The sequence below is a fragment of the Populus nigra genome, chromosome 19, assembly GCF_951802175.1.
Source record: "Populus nigra chromosome 19, ddPopNigr1.1, whole genome shotgun sequence".
Classification (NCBI taxonomy): Eukaryota; Viridiplantae; Streptophyta; class Magnoliopsida; order Malpighiales; family Salicaceae; genus Populus; species Populus nigra.
In genome coordinates this window covers 9,425,344-9,440,551 of record NC_084870.1, presented here as the reverse complement: position 1 = coordinate 9,440,551, position 15,208 = coordinate 9,425,344, and the positions used below count along the sequence as shown (strand labels likewise).

Sequence of the window (15,208 nt, the reverse complement as noted above, 5' to 3'; positions counted from 1 at the left end):
CCAGTGCAAATTTGAGGAACTGTGGTCCAATATCAAAAGAGTGTGCAGCTGAGGTCTGACATTAGGGCACTATATGACAGGTTTCTGTAATTAAGCTCGGAAACAGGTTTCGAAAATTTTACCAAGAGCTAGAAAAGAAGTTCGAACTACTTTCAGCCTACACTGGCCAAGCCTTGCCATCTTGCCTTTTCTTTTCTTTTCCTCTTTTTTTTTTTTGTTTTTTATTTGGGGCAAGTTGAATGACCTTAACAATACCTAATGAACCTGATATTATTACGCGTGTTTTTTAAAATATAATAATTATTATTTTTTAAAGTATTATTCATTCTAAAATGTATTAAAATAATATTTTTTTATATTTTAAAAAATATTTTTAACATTAATATATCAAAAAATATTATTTTAAAATTAAATTAAATTAAATTAAAAACTTTTTAAAAACATTTATGAAATGCAAAAATAAACAGCCCTGCATCAACTAGTCTTGATCATTAATTGTTCTTCACTCAGTTTATTGGCAACAGAGATCCTTATAGTTGATCCCATCACAAAAAGAATAATTGGATCTTTGATATTTTAGATTTGGAACGATGTTAATTGATACCTCTGCTTCGGATATAATTTTTTCGAGTCAAAATTCTGACTTTGAGAACGATACGTGACATCCATTGATGGGATAATTTTTTTTTATTGTCAATCAAACTTGACTGTTGATCTTTAGTTTTTGTGGAGATTAATAAATAACCTTGTAATAAGTCTAAAATATCAATATTTAATTAACCTTTTTGGAACCACAGGGATTGATGTGATAGAGATAGAGACCATATGAACTTGCCCGTCTAACAAGGTACAAAATCAGCAATCGTAGATTCAGAAAACAAGTAAAAGTATGCAACTACAGTAAACTTCAGGAGAGGTAACATAATTAAAAGGAGTACATTAATTTAGTCCCTTTGTTTCTTATGATTATGTAAGCTAATCGTTTTAATTTTGATAATATAAGCTAGTTCACATCCAAACTTCCCATTCTAAAATAATTCAAATTCTTTTTTTTTTAATTAATATATGTGTCCGGACCAATTTACACATATCTCGATTAATTCCATAAATCTTAAAATTAATTTTAACTTTTTTTTTTTCTTGTAACCGGTGAGATTCATTTTAATGAAAAACAATTATTAGATTGCCATGAAATTTCAAACAAGCATAAGAATACAGGCATTCTAGACGAAGTTTTCTAAATTAAAGATATTAATTAGTTATTCTACTAAAAACCAGTTGGGTTAAATAATAATTTAATGCTCAAAATACAGGTAAGTTCACTGTTTATTCTTCATTTTCACTGATAATACTTATGAGGTAAGACCATGTCTCCCAGCTGGAAAAAACTACCTTCTGAATCATAAAAAACTTGTATACAGAGAGCATTTTTCTTGTGATAGAAGGTTCTGCTACCTCTGTATTGTTTCATCCCATAAGGTAATGGAAAAGGCACCTTAATTATAAATGTGTTTCGAATTATCAAGGACTATATATCCATCACAGTACCGATATGGTCCCAAAAGAACCAGATGGTCTCCTGAGAACTGTGGCCCCTGGAGAGATCAGAAGATAGGCCCCAAAGAAGCAGTGTCAACTGTCTTCCATGGCACATCCATTTCGTGAATCAAGTAATGGTGCTAGCATTTCTTCTTATCGTTCCCTTTTATTAAAGTCTCCCCATTTGGCATCCAATGAGATACAGAGATCATATTTCCGGTGGTCAACATCTCAGGCAATGCCAAAAATTCACTCCATTTGCAATAAACCACTCCCGAACATGTACAGCCTACTTTAATGTCATAAGACAACCTGACATCGATACAGCAAACATTCAATGAAGCTATTCACAAAATAATTAACACCAGTTATGTGGTCCGACCTGTGAATTGATTATCGAACCCAATGTCTTTCACAGTGTTAAGAGGAAACAACTGTTAAATTGTTGTGTTCAATGTTGTGTCCCTTCGATTGCAGCATTGTTGGACTTCATCTAATTTTATTATACGAGAATTACTGAAGTTGGAATCCAAAATAGAAAACGTTGCTCGATATCACCTTGCATTACTCGGTTGAATAGCATCTAGTTTCAGAGCTCTTATGAACCGTTCCATAAACGAACCCATCAAACATACTAGATGAACTGAGCATAATTTGCTCAAAGCCACGGTACTGTTTGTTTTGCCAAGTCTGGAGACAGCTACACCGAATAAGCTCTTTAAAAACTAAACAAGGGGGACCTTCATCGATATATAGCTGAAGGAGAGCATAATTTCCCTCTCCACCACACATGTAACTTTCTTGTATTGAGATGCTACATGGGAAGTAGACAAGTAGCATTCAACAGAGGAGTACTGGTAAGATCAGTGTTATGGGTAGCAGCTGGTCCAATGGTAGGTTAAATGAAAAGATAGATGGGTCCGATAATAACATTCTTTAGGAGGTAAAAAAAATTATTGTCTTAAGCCGTGGAGGTCTTGCTTTTAGGCATCAGGAGTCTCTTCATATGAACAGTAGAAAAAAACAATAGAATTATTTGACGTCTTCAAGGGCCACGCCTTTGTCTCGAATCTGTGGAACTTGGCTGCTGTCCTGCAAGCATGCCTGCTCTTTCAGACAAAGATTTGGGGTATCTTCTGGCAGGCCAGGGGTGACCCAGCTTCTATCATCAGAGTTTTCAAAGGGAGGGAGGGGATTTTAGATGCGCCCAAAAGCCAACTATGAATAAGCCAAACTCCAATGGTCCCTTCTCCCTGTTCCCTTGCCTCTAAACTGTGCATTACTTCTCTCTTGAGTAATTATGCCCACAAATAACTTGACAGCAATACAGGTGGGAGGCTGGGCGCGGGCTTCAAAAACCTCCATTTACACGACGGATAATAACCACCAACCAATATTTTGGTATGTTTAGCAACCAGCAAGTGAAACCATGCAGCTAGTTACCATTGAATTGTGACGTATCCATAGATTTGAATCTTACTAGTGTGAAATTGATCATCTAATTAAAGAATTTGAATCTTACTAGTGTGAAATTGATCATCTAATTAAAGACGCGACTCTAAACAAACTGCATTAATGGTGCTAACCAAACTGGAAAATAGTGTTTGGGGATGATGATATACATATTAGAGGAATCTCCGAGTTGCTCATCCCAACATCCCTGGTTACAGTCCTTTCAGATAGGCTGCTAGTTTAGATATTCTCTTGGTTTGCGGTGGTAACACCTGAATTAACCTTCTTTTTTAACCCTATCTGGCTTCTCCCGTTGTCCGCATCGAATTTATTTTTTAGACATAATTGATAGTACCTTCTCTGCAGAACTATTGAAGATGCAATACTCCGCTCTTCCGTTTCTTGTGATGTAGAGCCCTGCTTGGCCAATATCATCAGGAGCCACCAGTAGCATCTGGTGCTCAACGGTTTTCCCTTCCATGTGACACTGGTATCTACATCCACCTTTCAACAGAGTGACTGTCTATCATGGTTGCTAGCTAATTCAGTACTATGCTAGTACTGAATTAGGTCACTTCCTGCAACTAGATGGGGGGTTAACTGTCCTGTATACATTTCCTTTCAAACCTTCGACCCGTGACTCTACATGGCACACAAGTGTACTATGATTCCTAGCTAAGTCGTCGGGATCGCTGTGATCGCGTGAGACTGGACGACAAAGAAATTATCAAATTACATCAAGACAGTTGGTTTCGGGTCAACTCGAAGACATTTGCAAGGAGTTGTTGAGATGGCAAATGGGTTAATAAGGTTAACGGACCAAAAATAACAAAATTACTGTAATCGATATAGTGTCGGCCTTTATTTCATGGAAGTTCCTCTGGTATATTCGGAGAACACCCCTGCCAACCGTCATGAGGAATCGTCGTGGAAGTCACAAGAGCCAGTCAAAGGAAAATTTGAAGACCTGAAATGTTCCTTGCATGTCCCAGTCGGTGATTTTCAGATGAAAACTACATCGGTACTCTAGGCGCCTTAGGGCACCGACAACAGCATTAGAATTCTATTCAAATGAATCTGTAAACTAAATCAATTTAACTAAAATTTTCATCACCACGCGATAAACTAAACTTCAGCTGGAGGAAATTCTCACGCAGGGTTGGCGGGCTATTTCCATTGCTATACATTTCCTTTCGGTCTCTCTACACATACAGTGTCGCCCAGCTTTAATCTTAATTGTCATCGATCATCCATAGTCTCAACATCCTTGAAATTTCAAAGCCAGGTTCCTACTAGGTATTCCCAGCCCAACGAGGTCATTATATTTGGGTAAACTAAGAAATGATTTGTTGTGGTTACACAAACATAAGCAAGGGATCCACAGATCACAGGATAATTCATGCTAGCACATTGTTGAATATATCCTACGTATGCATGTAGAACATTTTGTAATCCAAGCAAATGAACATCTTAAACTTTTAATCAGAGAGAACAGTGTATGAAACAAAGCAACCTGATCAGGTATGTTGCCTTCTTGCTTCAATTCTATACTATATGAGGCAATACGCATTGATGCATCACCAATAAGCATGCAGATTTTTTTCATACAGCTTACCTGTAATGTTTTAAATGATAAAAATTGTGCAAAGCAAATTGTCATCCAACAATTTGCCTACCGTATACAATTTCAACATGCCAAATAGAAAAACTATATATATGTTAAGAAGGTCCTCTTTTCACTGCAAGTTCCAAAAAAGCTGGTAGATGTTAATGTCTCATCAAGAAGTACATAACCTAGCAGAAAACAGATTATCATCCATTGGTGCATGACAAGCATGCTGTTAGTACAGCAAATAGAATTTCATAAAAGCAAAGGAAGTAAATTGGTAGTCTAGCCATGAGGTGGCATTTACCAGCTCGATCAACCTCCGCGCATGTGAACACCAAGCTCACCAAACTGATCATCAGCTTCAACAGTGTCATCAGAAAGTCGAACAGCATCAAGCTTTTGTTTTAAAATCTCAATAGCATTAAGAACCAACTGAGAAGCCTTGACTGCACCAGTAGATTCCACAGTAAATATGAAACTGTCTTCTTTGGCACGAATATCAATGAGTCCCCGTTTCCCCATAGCTTCTGCTTTCTTAATCACTTCATCATCATAAGTATAGGCCTCAGGATCAACCACTACAACCTAGAAAGGAAATGTTTCAGCAGTAAGCACAACAGTTCGATAGCAGCAGAAAACCAATTCGAATCAACATCAGGTTATCATCATAACTAAAAACAAATAACATATCTGAGTACTTTTAAGTCATCGCTGCTAAAATAACTGCATATTATAGTTGATCAGAGTCAATTTCACAAAAACGCATAATCTCTGTCAAAGCCACATTTAGACTTGATAAGTTATTAGGAAATAAATAATCAGTTGTGATATTTATGAGTTATGATCAAAATGAACTCGAGACTAATTGTGGACAATTGATGAAAGGAAGAGCTGGTCTACAGATGCAATTAATAGCAACTCAACCACCCAATAACTGGCCTTTTCAGCCCAGTGCATGTTGGGAACCTTATGAGCTTGGCTTATAGTTAATCAAGGATATCCTTATCTTTGCATCATAGTTTACTGCATGATATGGGTTGAATAACACCAATTGAAATCTTAGACACAAGAGTATGCTATTTCTACTCTGCACATTTCAGCACCCCTTTGGGCTGGGATAATCTCTTCGCTTGTATCTCAGTTTTTAGTTCGACAGCGCAAGCTCAACAACACACAACAAATACACCATAAGCTTACAGAAAACCAGCAGGGAATCCAAAAAAATGTTGTCAAAGATTGATATCCATCAAGGATTCACATCAATTACATGTTGCAAGCACACATTAGTTGCCATAAGTTTCCACTTAACACTCAAATCTTCCTGAAGATAGTTTTTCAGCATGCACAACCTAGGGCTTCCTATGTAACATATATCAGCCATATGATCTCAGTGGAATCCACCACTTCTGCAAAACTCTCTCACTTCAAAAGTCATAAAATAATAGTATACCATGTACCAGGTTCAAGGATTCTAACAGAATTGGAAGATCAAAATACAGAACAATCATCATACAACAGAAGAATTTTGCAGGGTTCAATCCAAAGTCTGCATCCTTAGGCATACATGAATTGAATAGATTCATAAAGATGGAAGATAAGTATAGACAAACACCCAAAGTCTCAAACTGAAAACCTTGAGCTGAAAAAAGATGTTCGACATTCAAATCCATTTGCTGTGCCAGAAGCTGTTGAACACACAAATTCAAAAACAAGAATATTCATACTTTCTAACAAAAAGCACTTGTAGAACTTCCCTACTACCTACTCCTGTACCAAGGATACCCTTAGCTGAGTCCCGTAGCATGTGCAAGAGGTCAGAAAACAAGGTGAGAAGCATCCGCAGAAACTACCTTTTAACTAAAAGTACTGCGTGCCTTTAAGACACATGCATTTGAAGAGGTTGAGAACTAAAGAAAAAAGAAAGAGGATGGTGTTTTTATGGGTAGGCAAAGATAAGAACAGGAAAAACATTCAAACAATTATTTTAGGTAACAGATAGATTCAAGCCTCAACAATGTCCAAGACACTATAAAAAGTTATTGACAGAGACAAAATATATTAGAACATAAAATCAACAACCAACCTGTTGGGTAACTTCGTCAATATCAAAAACTTTGGTAGGACTGCTTTCAATCCAACTTAATTTTTCCTCAAGTGTCAAAGTCTCCATCAAATCTTCATTGATATGAATCTCAGGTTCATACATGAAAGTTACAGTTGCTGCAGGAGACCATTTCGCATGATCTTTCCCAATCCCTTTCCTAGCTATGGCCCTCAGCCTCAGTTCTTGCCCACGGCGCAACTTCACAATAATAATCCCCCTACATAAACACAACCCAAAACAAATACAACAAACTCAGCTCCATTTTTTACAAAGTCAAACAGCGCATGAAAGTATTAGTTCATTTCATTCGTTTGTAAATTAGACTCAATACTAAATACTTCACTTTAACAGAAAAAAAATTAAAAATCCAGAGTTTTCCTCTCAAATCATCCAGCTTTTAACCATATACAAATTAACTGACAAATAAATAAAATGAACAAGAATCGCATTTCCATTTCAACTTACAGCTAAGGAAACAACCACCCAAAAAAAAAAAAGGCATTCCCTAAACCCTGAAAACACATTAAAACCTAAGAAGTCCTGGCCTTTTTGCCATGCAATAACAAAATTATGAACAACCCATATTTCAATTACAAAGTCAACCAAAAAAAAAAGAACACGGGTTTCTAACAAAACCCTAACGTTAGCATCAGATAACCCCCCATTACTCTTCAAAAACAACAAAAACTGCCTCTTCTCAGTTTAATAATGAAAACCAACAAAACCCCTTAAACCCTAGAATTAAAAAAAATCCCCAAAGTACCAAATAAAAACAACAAAAAATACCTCTGCGTCTCTGTATGATCGAAAGGATCATTAGCGTCAGAAGGATCAGAGAAATCAACAGGAATAACGGCATGATCCGAACTGTACAGATCCTTACTGGTAACATCAAGCGTCTGGTCCGTTATACACTTAGCTCTCAAATGAAACTCAACAGAGCAATACTCACACTGGCCGTCACCATCACAAGCGTCACAGTCACGCGAGAATCGCATCCCCATAGCGCGCTCACTGGTGAGAGGAATGAGGCCGAGTCGGTGAGCAATGAACTCGTCGTTTAAGACCGATGAGTTCACTTCGATTTCAACGAGGTCGATTGCGATTGTTGGAACTTCGGCGATCATGACGCGCCTAAGAGCGTTGGCCATTGACGCGTCGGTTTCACGGAGCTCGAATTTTAAGTAGTCATCTTTCATTTCTCGGATTTTGATTTTTGGGAAGCGTTGGTAGGAGACGCTTTCCATTGTTGTGGGTTTTGGAGTTGCCTGTGTGCGTGCGTGAGAGAGAGAGAGAGAGAGAGAGAGAGAGAGAGCACTAATCAACTGAAGAAGAGCGGGTCTCGGTTTCTTATTTGTCTCGTGGGCTGTTGAATGGGGCTTCAGTTACACTGGGCTTTATTTCTTAGAGAAACTGGGCTTTGGTTTTGGGTTTAATTGGCGAAGGCGGCAAGGCCACTGGGGAGGAGTTACTTGATATTCCAACATCAATCCCAAACGGTATCCTTTAAAAAGAAAATAAGTAAAAAATTATTGTTTTGATTTTTTTAAATTCAATTCTTTTTAAATCAAACTGATTTTTTTTTATCAATTTTAACTAGGTTATATATATATCCGTTTTATCGATGAAATTTGATCAAATTAAATTTCATTTTAATTTAATTTAAAACTTAATTAAAATGAATTTAACATCAATGACCCATTAAATAACATTGATTATCTCAATGTTTCTCTTTCTATTCATTCTCATATTGGTATTATTTTAGGTTATCCAACTTGATAGAAAATAGTCTTTTTAATTCCTATAATTTTTAAATTTAATTAAATAAAATCCTTTTAAATAATTTAACAATATCAAATATCCTAAATAAATAAGAAAATCTAAAAAGATATAGTATACATTATTTATATTTAAAAATATAAGATAAAAAGTGACAATTTATCCTCTTTTTTTCTTACATGGTTTACTTTGAAAACAGAGAAAAAACATAAAATATATTTTGAGAATTAAAAAATATAAATGTTAAATTAATAATACCGAACATTAAACTGAGAAGCCATGAACATAGCTTTTAAACTTTTTAACTATTACAATGGTATAATCATGAACTGATAAAGCAATAATATATTTGATAAAATCAATTGATTGTTCGATTCATTAAACAAAAAATATCAATTTTTTTAATTTTTTAACGAGTTCTGTGATTTAAACTCTCTCTTTATATGAATTTTAGTTGGGTAAATACTTTGCTATTTTTTACGATTTTTATATTTATAATTTTAAATATAAATATACACATGGTATTATTTAGACTAACTAATAAATTATAAATATTTTATATCACTACTTAAAAACTAAAATAAAAAATTGATATTCTTGTAAGAAACAAAAGTTACGTGCACATGAAAATATTTTACCTCTTTTATCCTTTTAACTTTATACCTTCTCTTTTACTTATTTTGAAGGTTAATTATAATTAAGCATGTGTATGTTTCTTTATTCTTATAAATGAACTAAAAAATACAACTTATTTATCTAAAATTTAATATAAAAAATTGAAAATAAATCCTTTGATGTATTACAAAATCACATGAATAATTTAAAATATGAATCAGTACTTAGAAAAAACAAATTATACAATTTAAAAAAATTAGAAAGATGATATTAATTTTATTTGCATAATTTAATGTACTATAATATTTTAAATTTTTTATTTGCACCACGTGTATAAATAGAGTTGAAACTAAAATAAAAACTCAACTAATTCATGTAATATGCAATGATCGGATTTTAAATCATAATTTGATGGCAGCATGGAATTACTAGAAAACAGAAAGGAAGAGGATAATATTTTTTTAAAAAAAAAAGAAGAAAAAGAAAAAATAACAGGTAAACAACCAAACTGAACTGAAATTAAGAAAGGGAATTTTAACTCGATGCCTGTCTGCAAACTCATATTATATAGTTGCTAACTTTGTTTCGGAGAATTTGTTCCGTTGATGGCTACTTTGTTTCGGAGAATTTGTTCCGTGGATGGCTACATTTCTGTCTGACTCTGTTTTGTGCAGGCCGACTTGTCTATGATCCTTGGACTCTATTTTCAACCTCGTGTAGTTTTTGGCATGTCCTTTAACTTGGTTCCGCTCTCATATCAATACAATTTAAGTCCAATGTTGAAGTAATCATGTTCGAGTGTATTGCCACCGAAATTATAAAAAAATAAAAATCAAAGCCCGTTACTTGACCGTCCAGATGTTGGTGCATGTTTCAACGGGATAAGCATAATAGAGCAATCCACCAATAAGCTATCTGTTGCGGTGATTAGTCACCTTGTTGATACTCTGAATTGATATTTACTTGATTTTTTAAGCATAATAGAGCCAATCCAATGAATTTCGGACTTTCTTAACTCCAAGATCTTATGTCAGATTGTCGGATCAATTGAAACAAATGTTGCAGACAGGTAAAAGACGTTCACAAAGCATACAGCGCTATAAATATTCCTTGGACTTGGATGGATCTAATTTACCTGCGTTCTCTGCACCCTCTGAAAAAACGTTGGCCTTTATATATGGTTCTTCTGTATTTTGCAGTCCATGCTTAGTTGGAGGCCATAGAATTTTACGACCCAACATGACCATGAACAGAGACCAAAATCTCGAGCACGAAGGAATGAATGAAGATGACGTTTTTTATGCTGAAATTAGAAAGCAGGTTTTGCTTGTGACAGAAGATGAAGATGAAGATTTCCTCCAAACCAGACATCTAAACTCCACAAGTGCTAACAAGCAAAGATTGAAGAGGTTAACAACCACCGTTACCATTGCAGCACAACCAGGAAGCTACTTTAGTTGCTGGGAAAGCGAGAATAGCAGTTCAGTTCCAAAGTGGCTTGGAAGCTTGTGGAGAAATGACAATGCAGGAACTGGGGTGTTTATACCCCAACTTGTCAATCCTAGAACAACACAAAGATCAGGTATATCCTGCTTAACTCGATGAATGACCAAACTAACTGTCTCGAAGATTTTAATCTTTAAATTGCTCAAGTTTGACAACTGATTTGCAGGTAAGAAGAGAAATGGAAGAAGAACAGTATACAACCAAGTCGAGAGAAAGCAATCATGAATATTTCTCAAGGGGGCTGATTCAGCTGAAGATACGAAAATATTACTTTGTTCAAATACGTTACATGACTATAAATAATACGTTACGAAATGCACCAAATTGTACTTCATTCCATTGTCCATCTTAATACAACTTTTGAGTTTCACTTTATATCCTGCCTCATTAACTCAATTTCAGAAACTTCATGGTGAGTTAAGGCCATCAAAATTTCGAAAATATATTCTATTTCAACATTATTGCTCTGTTTTTGTAAGCCTTGTAACGGGGCTGGCAGCCCTATCAAGTGTTGAGCCATAAAAAAAATTAGAATTATCTCTGCTCGAACTTGCACAACAAATATCTTTCAATGTTCCTATGGAGATATGTAGTTCTAATAAACAGGTAGATTCTAATAGCAAGTCATTCGATGATGAAGACCCTTGAAAAAGACGAAAATCATTACAATTTTTATTGAGATTCAACAGAAGAAAATTCAGTATTAAATTGCCGGAATTTGTTTTTATCAAGACACAATTGATGTCATGAAGCTTTTAAATGTGCAGTACAAGAGGGTTTCTTTTTTATTTTATTTTTATCCCCAGTGATTTTCAACCTTATTCCTTTTATCAATCGTATTAATGCATGCGGCTCATAATTGATTCATAATTAAGCCAATCTCTTGCACACAACTCCTTCACCATCAATCCCACTTGCACATCTCATGCTTGGTAACTCAAGACCCCCCATGTAGCCTGCCCCTTCAAAGCCATTACCACCTCTGAAACGGGCTACAGCACAATCTGGGGTGGATAAGCTTGAAGTCGCAAACTCTTTGTTTCCTCCCATCACAGCCATCTTCGCACCCACATTTACACGACTCACATATCCTGGTCTATATGTTTGGCCCAGCACACCGTCGACTTCGTTACTTAAAGAGTAAAACTTGAAACCAAGATCAAGATGAGCAAAACAATCGTCCTTGGTTATGCCATAATTGTGAATTCTTGAATCCTCTTCAGTTATAGGCACAACCTTTGCTGTGATCTTTAGGAGTCCTTCAACTTCAACTACGACGTTATTGCTGTCACTAATTCTTGTGATGGATACACTTGGCACACTTGTGGATTGCCATTTGGAGCCTTCATTGCCTGGGAAGTTCAGGGGCTCTCCGTCAAAAGCGAGAGAGAGGCGGTCCGCAGAGTCATCCCATGTAGATGCTTTAAGTGCACCAAGGAAGAGTTGGTGTTTGTCGAAGAAGATAGAAATGGACTGGACCCAAGTGAAGTCCCGCGTTAGGTTCTCATTTCGCTTTCCAATGAAATGTGCATTGATGTGGAGGTTCGGGTCAGATACAAGGCAGAAATCATGTTCCTTCTTGCCATGGAAGTAGAAGGTAATGCCATCACCACCAATGAAACGAGGGTCTTGGCACACTGCTCCTGGTCTGTCACACTCTGCCAAACAGAAAAGCAACTATAATTCGATGATACAATGGATCCCTCGAACCATTTATAAACCAAAAACTTGGCTAAAGAAGCATCGTATTTCATCATGTTATGAAATTAAACTAACGGAATTTAAACTTAGATGATTGTGTAAGAATATTAATTGCTTTGAACTACTTACTGCAAACAGGCTTGCAAGTGGCGCAATCAATTTCACATCCACCAGGGCATGCACTGGGACACACATGCTCAGTGTTGTAACATCTGGGGTAGTACTTGTTTTTACACCGGGCTGTCTTGGGTGAGGTAGAAGGAGTCGATGGAGGGGGAGAAGAGGAAGTAGGTGGAGTGGGAGTATGTGGAGATGGAGTAGGAGTTGATGGTGGAGAAGGATTAGATGGTTTTGTAGGAGGTGTTGGAGTAGGTGTAGATGGTGAAGCAGTAGTGTTGGGAGGTGTTGATGAAGATTGAGGTGAAGGCGAAGGTGGAGTGGTAGTAGGAGGTGTTGGAGAAGGTGTGGATTGAGATGGAGGTGAAGGTGAAGAGGGAGTTGTAGTAGGAGGTGTTGCTGAAGGTGAAGATGGAGTCGTGGTAGGAGGTGTTGGAGAAGGTGTGGATTGAGATGGAGGTGAAGGCGAAGTAGGAGTGGTAGTAGGAGGTGTTGGTGAAGGAGTGGATGAAGATGGAGGTGAAGGTGAAGAGGGAGTGGTGGTAGGAGGTGTTGGAGAAGGTGTGGATTGAGATGGAGGTGAAGGTGAAGTAGGAGGTGTTGGTGAAGGTGAAGATGGAGTGGTGGTAGGAGGTGTTGGAGAAGGTGTGGGTTGAGATGGAGGTGAAGGCGAAGTAGGAGTGGTAGTAGGAGGTGTTGGTGAAGGAGTGGATGAAGATGGAGGGGTGGTAGGAGGTGTTGGAGAAGGTGTGGATTGAGATGGAGGTGAAGGCGAAGATGGAGTGATAGTAGGAGGTGATGGTGAAGGAGTGGATGAAGATGGAGGTGAAGGTGAAGAGGGAGTGGTAGTAGGAGGTGTTGGTGAAGGTGAAGATGGAGTGGTGGTAGGAGGTGTTGGAGAAGGTGTGGATTGAGATGGAGGTGAAGGCGAAGTAGGAGTGATAGTAGGAGGTGTTGATGAAGGTGTTGACCATGGCGGTGAAGATGGAGTGGTAGTAGGAGGTGAGTGTGATGATGGCGAAGATGATGGAGTTGAGGGCTGCGTTACATAAATTGGAGGGGTTTGAGATGGTGGATGATCAGAATTTGGTGGTGGAGGCTTTTTGTTAGAACCTTCAGATTCATCATGATTGCTGTCTTCTGGAGGTGAAGGCTTTTTGTTAGATCCATCATCATGATTGCTGTCTTCTGGAGGTGAAGGCTTTTTGTTAGATCCTTCAGATTCACCACCATCATCGCCGCTATGTTCTGGAGGTGATGGCTTTTCATTAGATCCTTCAGATTCACCACCATCATCGCCGCTCTGTTCTGGAGGTGATGGTTTTTCATTAGATCCTTCAGATTTTGGTGGACCTTTGCCATCATTGCCATCAGACTCTGATGGATGAACATTTAGCAACGAACGGGTATGAGATTTTGGGAATTCTAGTGGAAGAAGAGTGAGAGGGTTTGGCAAAGAAATAGAATAGTCTAGGATCGGGCTCGAGTCTCCAACACACATAGGCATGCAAGAGACACATTCGACTATGCAGCCATTATGGCAGAATGAAGGGCAAGTCTGCTCCAGGTTATAGCAATGCCTGTATCTCTTGATCATGCATCTTGCATAACCTGGGGCGCTAGCCATGCCTGATGCATCTGATACAGCGACAAGCATTAGGAGTAAACTTGGCACAAAAAGCTGTTTTGTGAATGGAGTCATTGGTAACTGCAGAACTGTACTCGAGCAAGACCTGAGTTGATTCTTCATAGTTAAAGGCTAGTTTGCTACTTTGGGAATGAAATTGTCATTGATAACAACTCCTTTTATAGTTGCAAAAACGACCATATATGAGGATTGAGCTAATATCACGTATCATAATTCTTGATCAAGTAAATGTTCGCTTGAGAGTTAATCTTTCACATGGTTCTTCAACAAGTTAAAGTCAGCTCCACCTCCTCTCTGTTTAGTTTATTTTTCCTGTGTAGTTATTTCATACACCTCATCAGTTTATTTGAGCTTCTGTTGCGTTTATCATGAACATAAATAGAATCACTTATCCATGAAGAACGTGAGCACACTTTCAGCAGATGCTACTCCTCCTTTTAAGAATTGTTCCTTAATCCTTATCGTCGGGTAGAAGGAAGGCTAAGGTGCTAAACCGCACCCAATCATACATGTACGAGGATCCTAAGAGGAAATATTAAAATGTTATTAATGCTTCCATCTTGAAAAGCAAGATATATGTAGCATGCAAAGAAAGATGCTGTAAGAGCTCCTTTCCTTCTCCCGCTCATTACCTGGGTTTCAACGTCACCAGTTAACCTTTCCAACCATGCACTGTGAGTCCAAAGAAGGCGTTGGAATCACAAATATTCATGAAATTGATTAGATCTCTGTTGCTACATAAATTCTGAGTTACTCCTCACTTTTTCAGTGCGTAAACTGCTATTCAAGTGTAGAGTATTGTTAGCACTTCCATAAGTCAATGACCCATAGACGCTAAAGACTTGATCATGGGATTCTTGTTTATCTGAAAGTTATTAGAATACCTGGGTTTGGATCACGATAATTTGTTGCAGACGAACTTTCTGATCACCTATCCGCCTCACGCATTCTTATGAAACATTTGAATTGAGTTATGGCTGTTGTTTTTACACGTGCTGTTCAATTTCAAGGTTGTTGAACGTGCTTGAACCTCACCATAACGAAACAGATCTTCACAGTGTTCAGTTTTGGCTCAGATCTCCATGTAACTTTGAAGGTGAGTTGCACGTATATGTTATTGATTTACTGAAGAAACTGA

The 15,208-nt window shown here is 37.3% G+C and overlaps 2 protein-coding genes across 3 annotated transcripts; both read right to left on the bottom strand.

Annotated features, from left to right (window-relative positions):
- Positions 1-4,684: 4,684 nt before the first annotated feature.
- Positions 4,685-8,026, bottom strand: LOC133679218 (DNA-directed RNA polymerases II, IV and V subunit 3-like). 2 transcript variants are annotated; one of them, XM_062101747.1, is made up of 4 exons: positions 7,491-8,026; positions 6,684-6,921; positions 4,905-5,185; positions 4,685-4,785 (listed from the first exon to the last, which is right to left on the bottom strand). In XM_062101747.1, exons 1-3 carry the CDS (start codon positions 7,949-7,951, stop codon positions 4,913-4,915), a joined length of 972 nt encoding a protein of 323 aa, XP_061957731.1. In that variant the 5' UTR covers positions 7,952-8,026; the 3' UTR covers positions 4,685-4,785; positions 4,905-4,912. The 2 variants fall into 2 exon arrangements, with proteins under 2 accessions (XP_061957731.1, XP_061957730.1); XM_062101746.1 differs by having other exon boundaries at positions 4,685-5,185.
- Positions 8,027-11,253: 3,227 nt separating this feature from the next.
- On the bottom strand, positions 11,254-14,186 carry LOC133680541 (extensin-like). The gene is made up of 2 exons (XM_062103550.1): positions 12,435-14,186; positions 11,254-12,262 (listed from the first exon to the last, which is right to left on the bottom strand). Exons 1-2 carry the CDS (start codon positions 14,170-14,172, stop codon positions 11,475-11,477), a joined length of 2,526 nt encoding a protein of 841 aa, XP_061959534.1. The 5' UTR covers positions 14,173-14,186; the 3' UTR covers positions 11,254-11,474.
- Positions 14,187-15,208: the final 1,022 nt, after the last annotated feature.

Coding starts and splice junctions, on each gene's coding strand:
- LOC133680541 (XM_062103550.1), bottom strand. CDS start 14,172: ATGAAGAATCAACTCAGGTCTTGCTCGAGTACAGTTCTGCAGTTACCA. Junction 12,263..12,434: donor CACTTGCAAGCCTGTTTGCA/GTAAGTAGTTCA, acceptor TCTGTTTGGCAG/AGTGTGACAGACCAGGAGCA.
- LOC133679218 (XM_062101746.1), bottom strand. CDS start 7,951: ATGGAAAGCGTCTCCTACCAACGCTTCCCAAAAATCAAAATCCGAGAA. Junction 6,922..7,490: donor GATCATACAGAGACGCAGAG/GTATTTTTTGTT, acceptor GTGTTTATGTAG/GGGGATTATTATTGTGAAGT. Junction 5,186..6,683: donor TTGACGAAGTTACCCAACAG/GTTGGTTGTTGA, acceptor TTTCCTTTCTAG/GTTGTAGTGGTTGATCCTGA.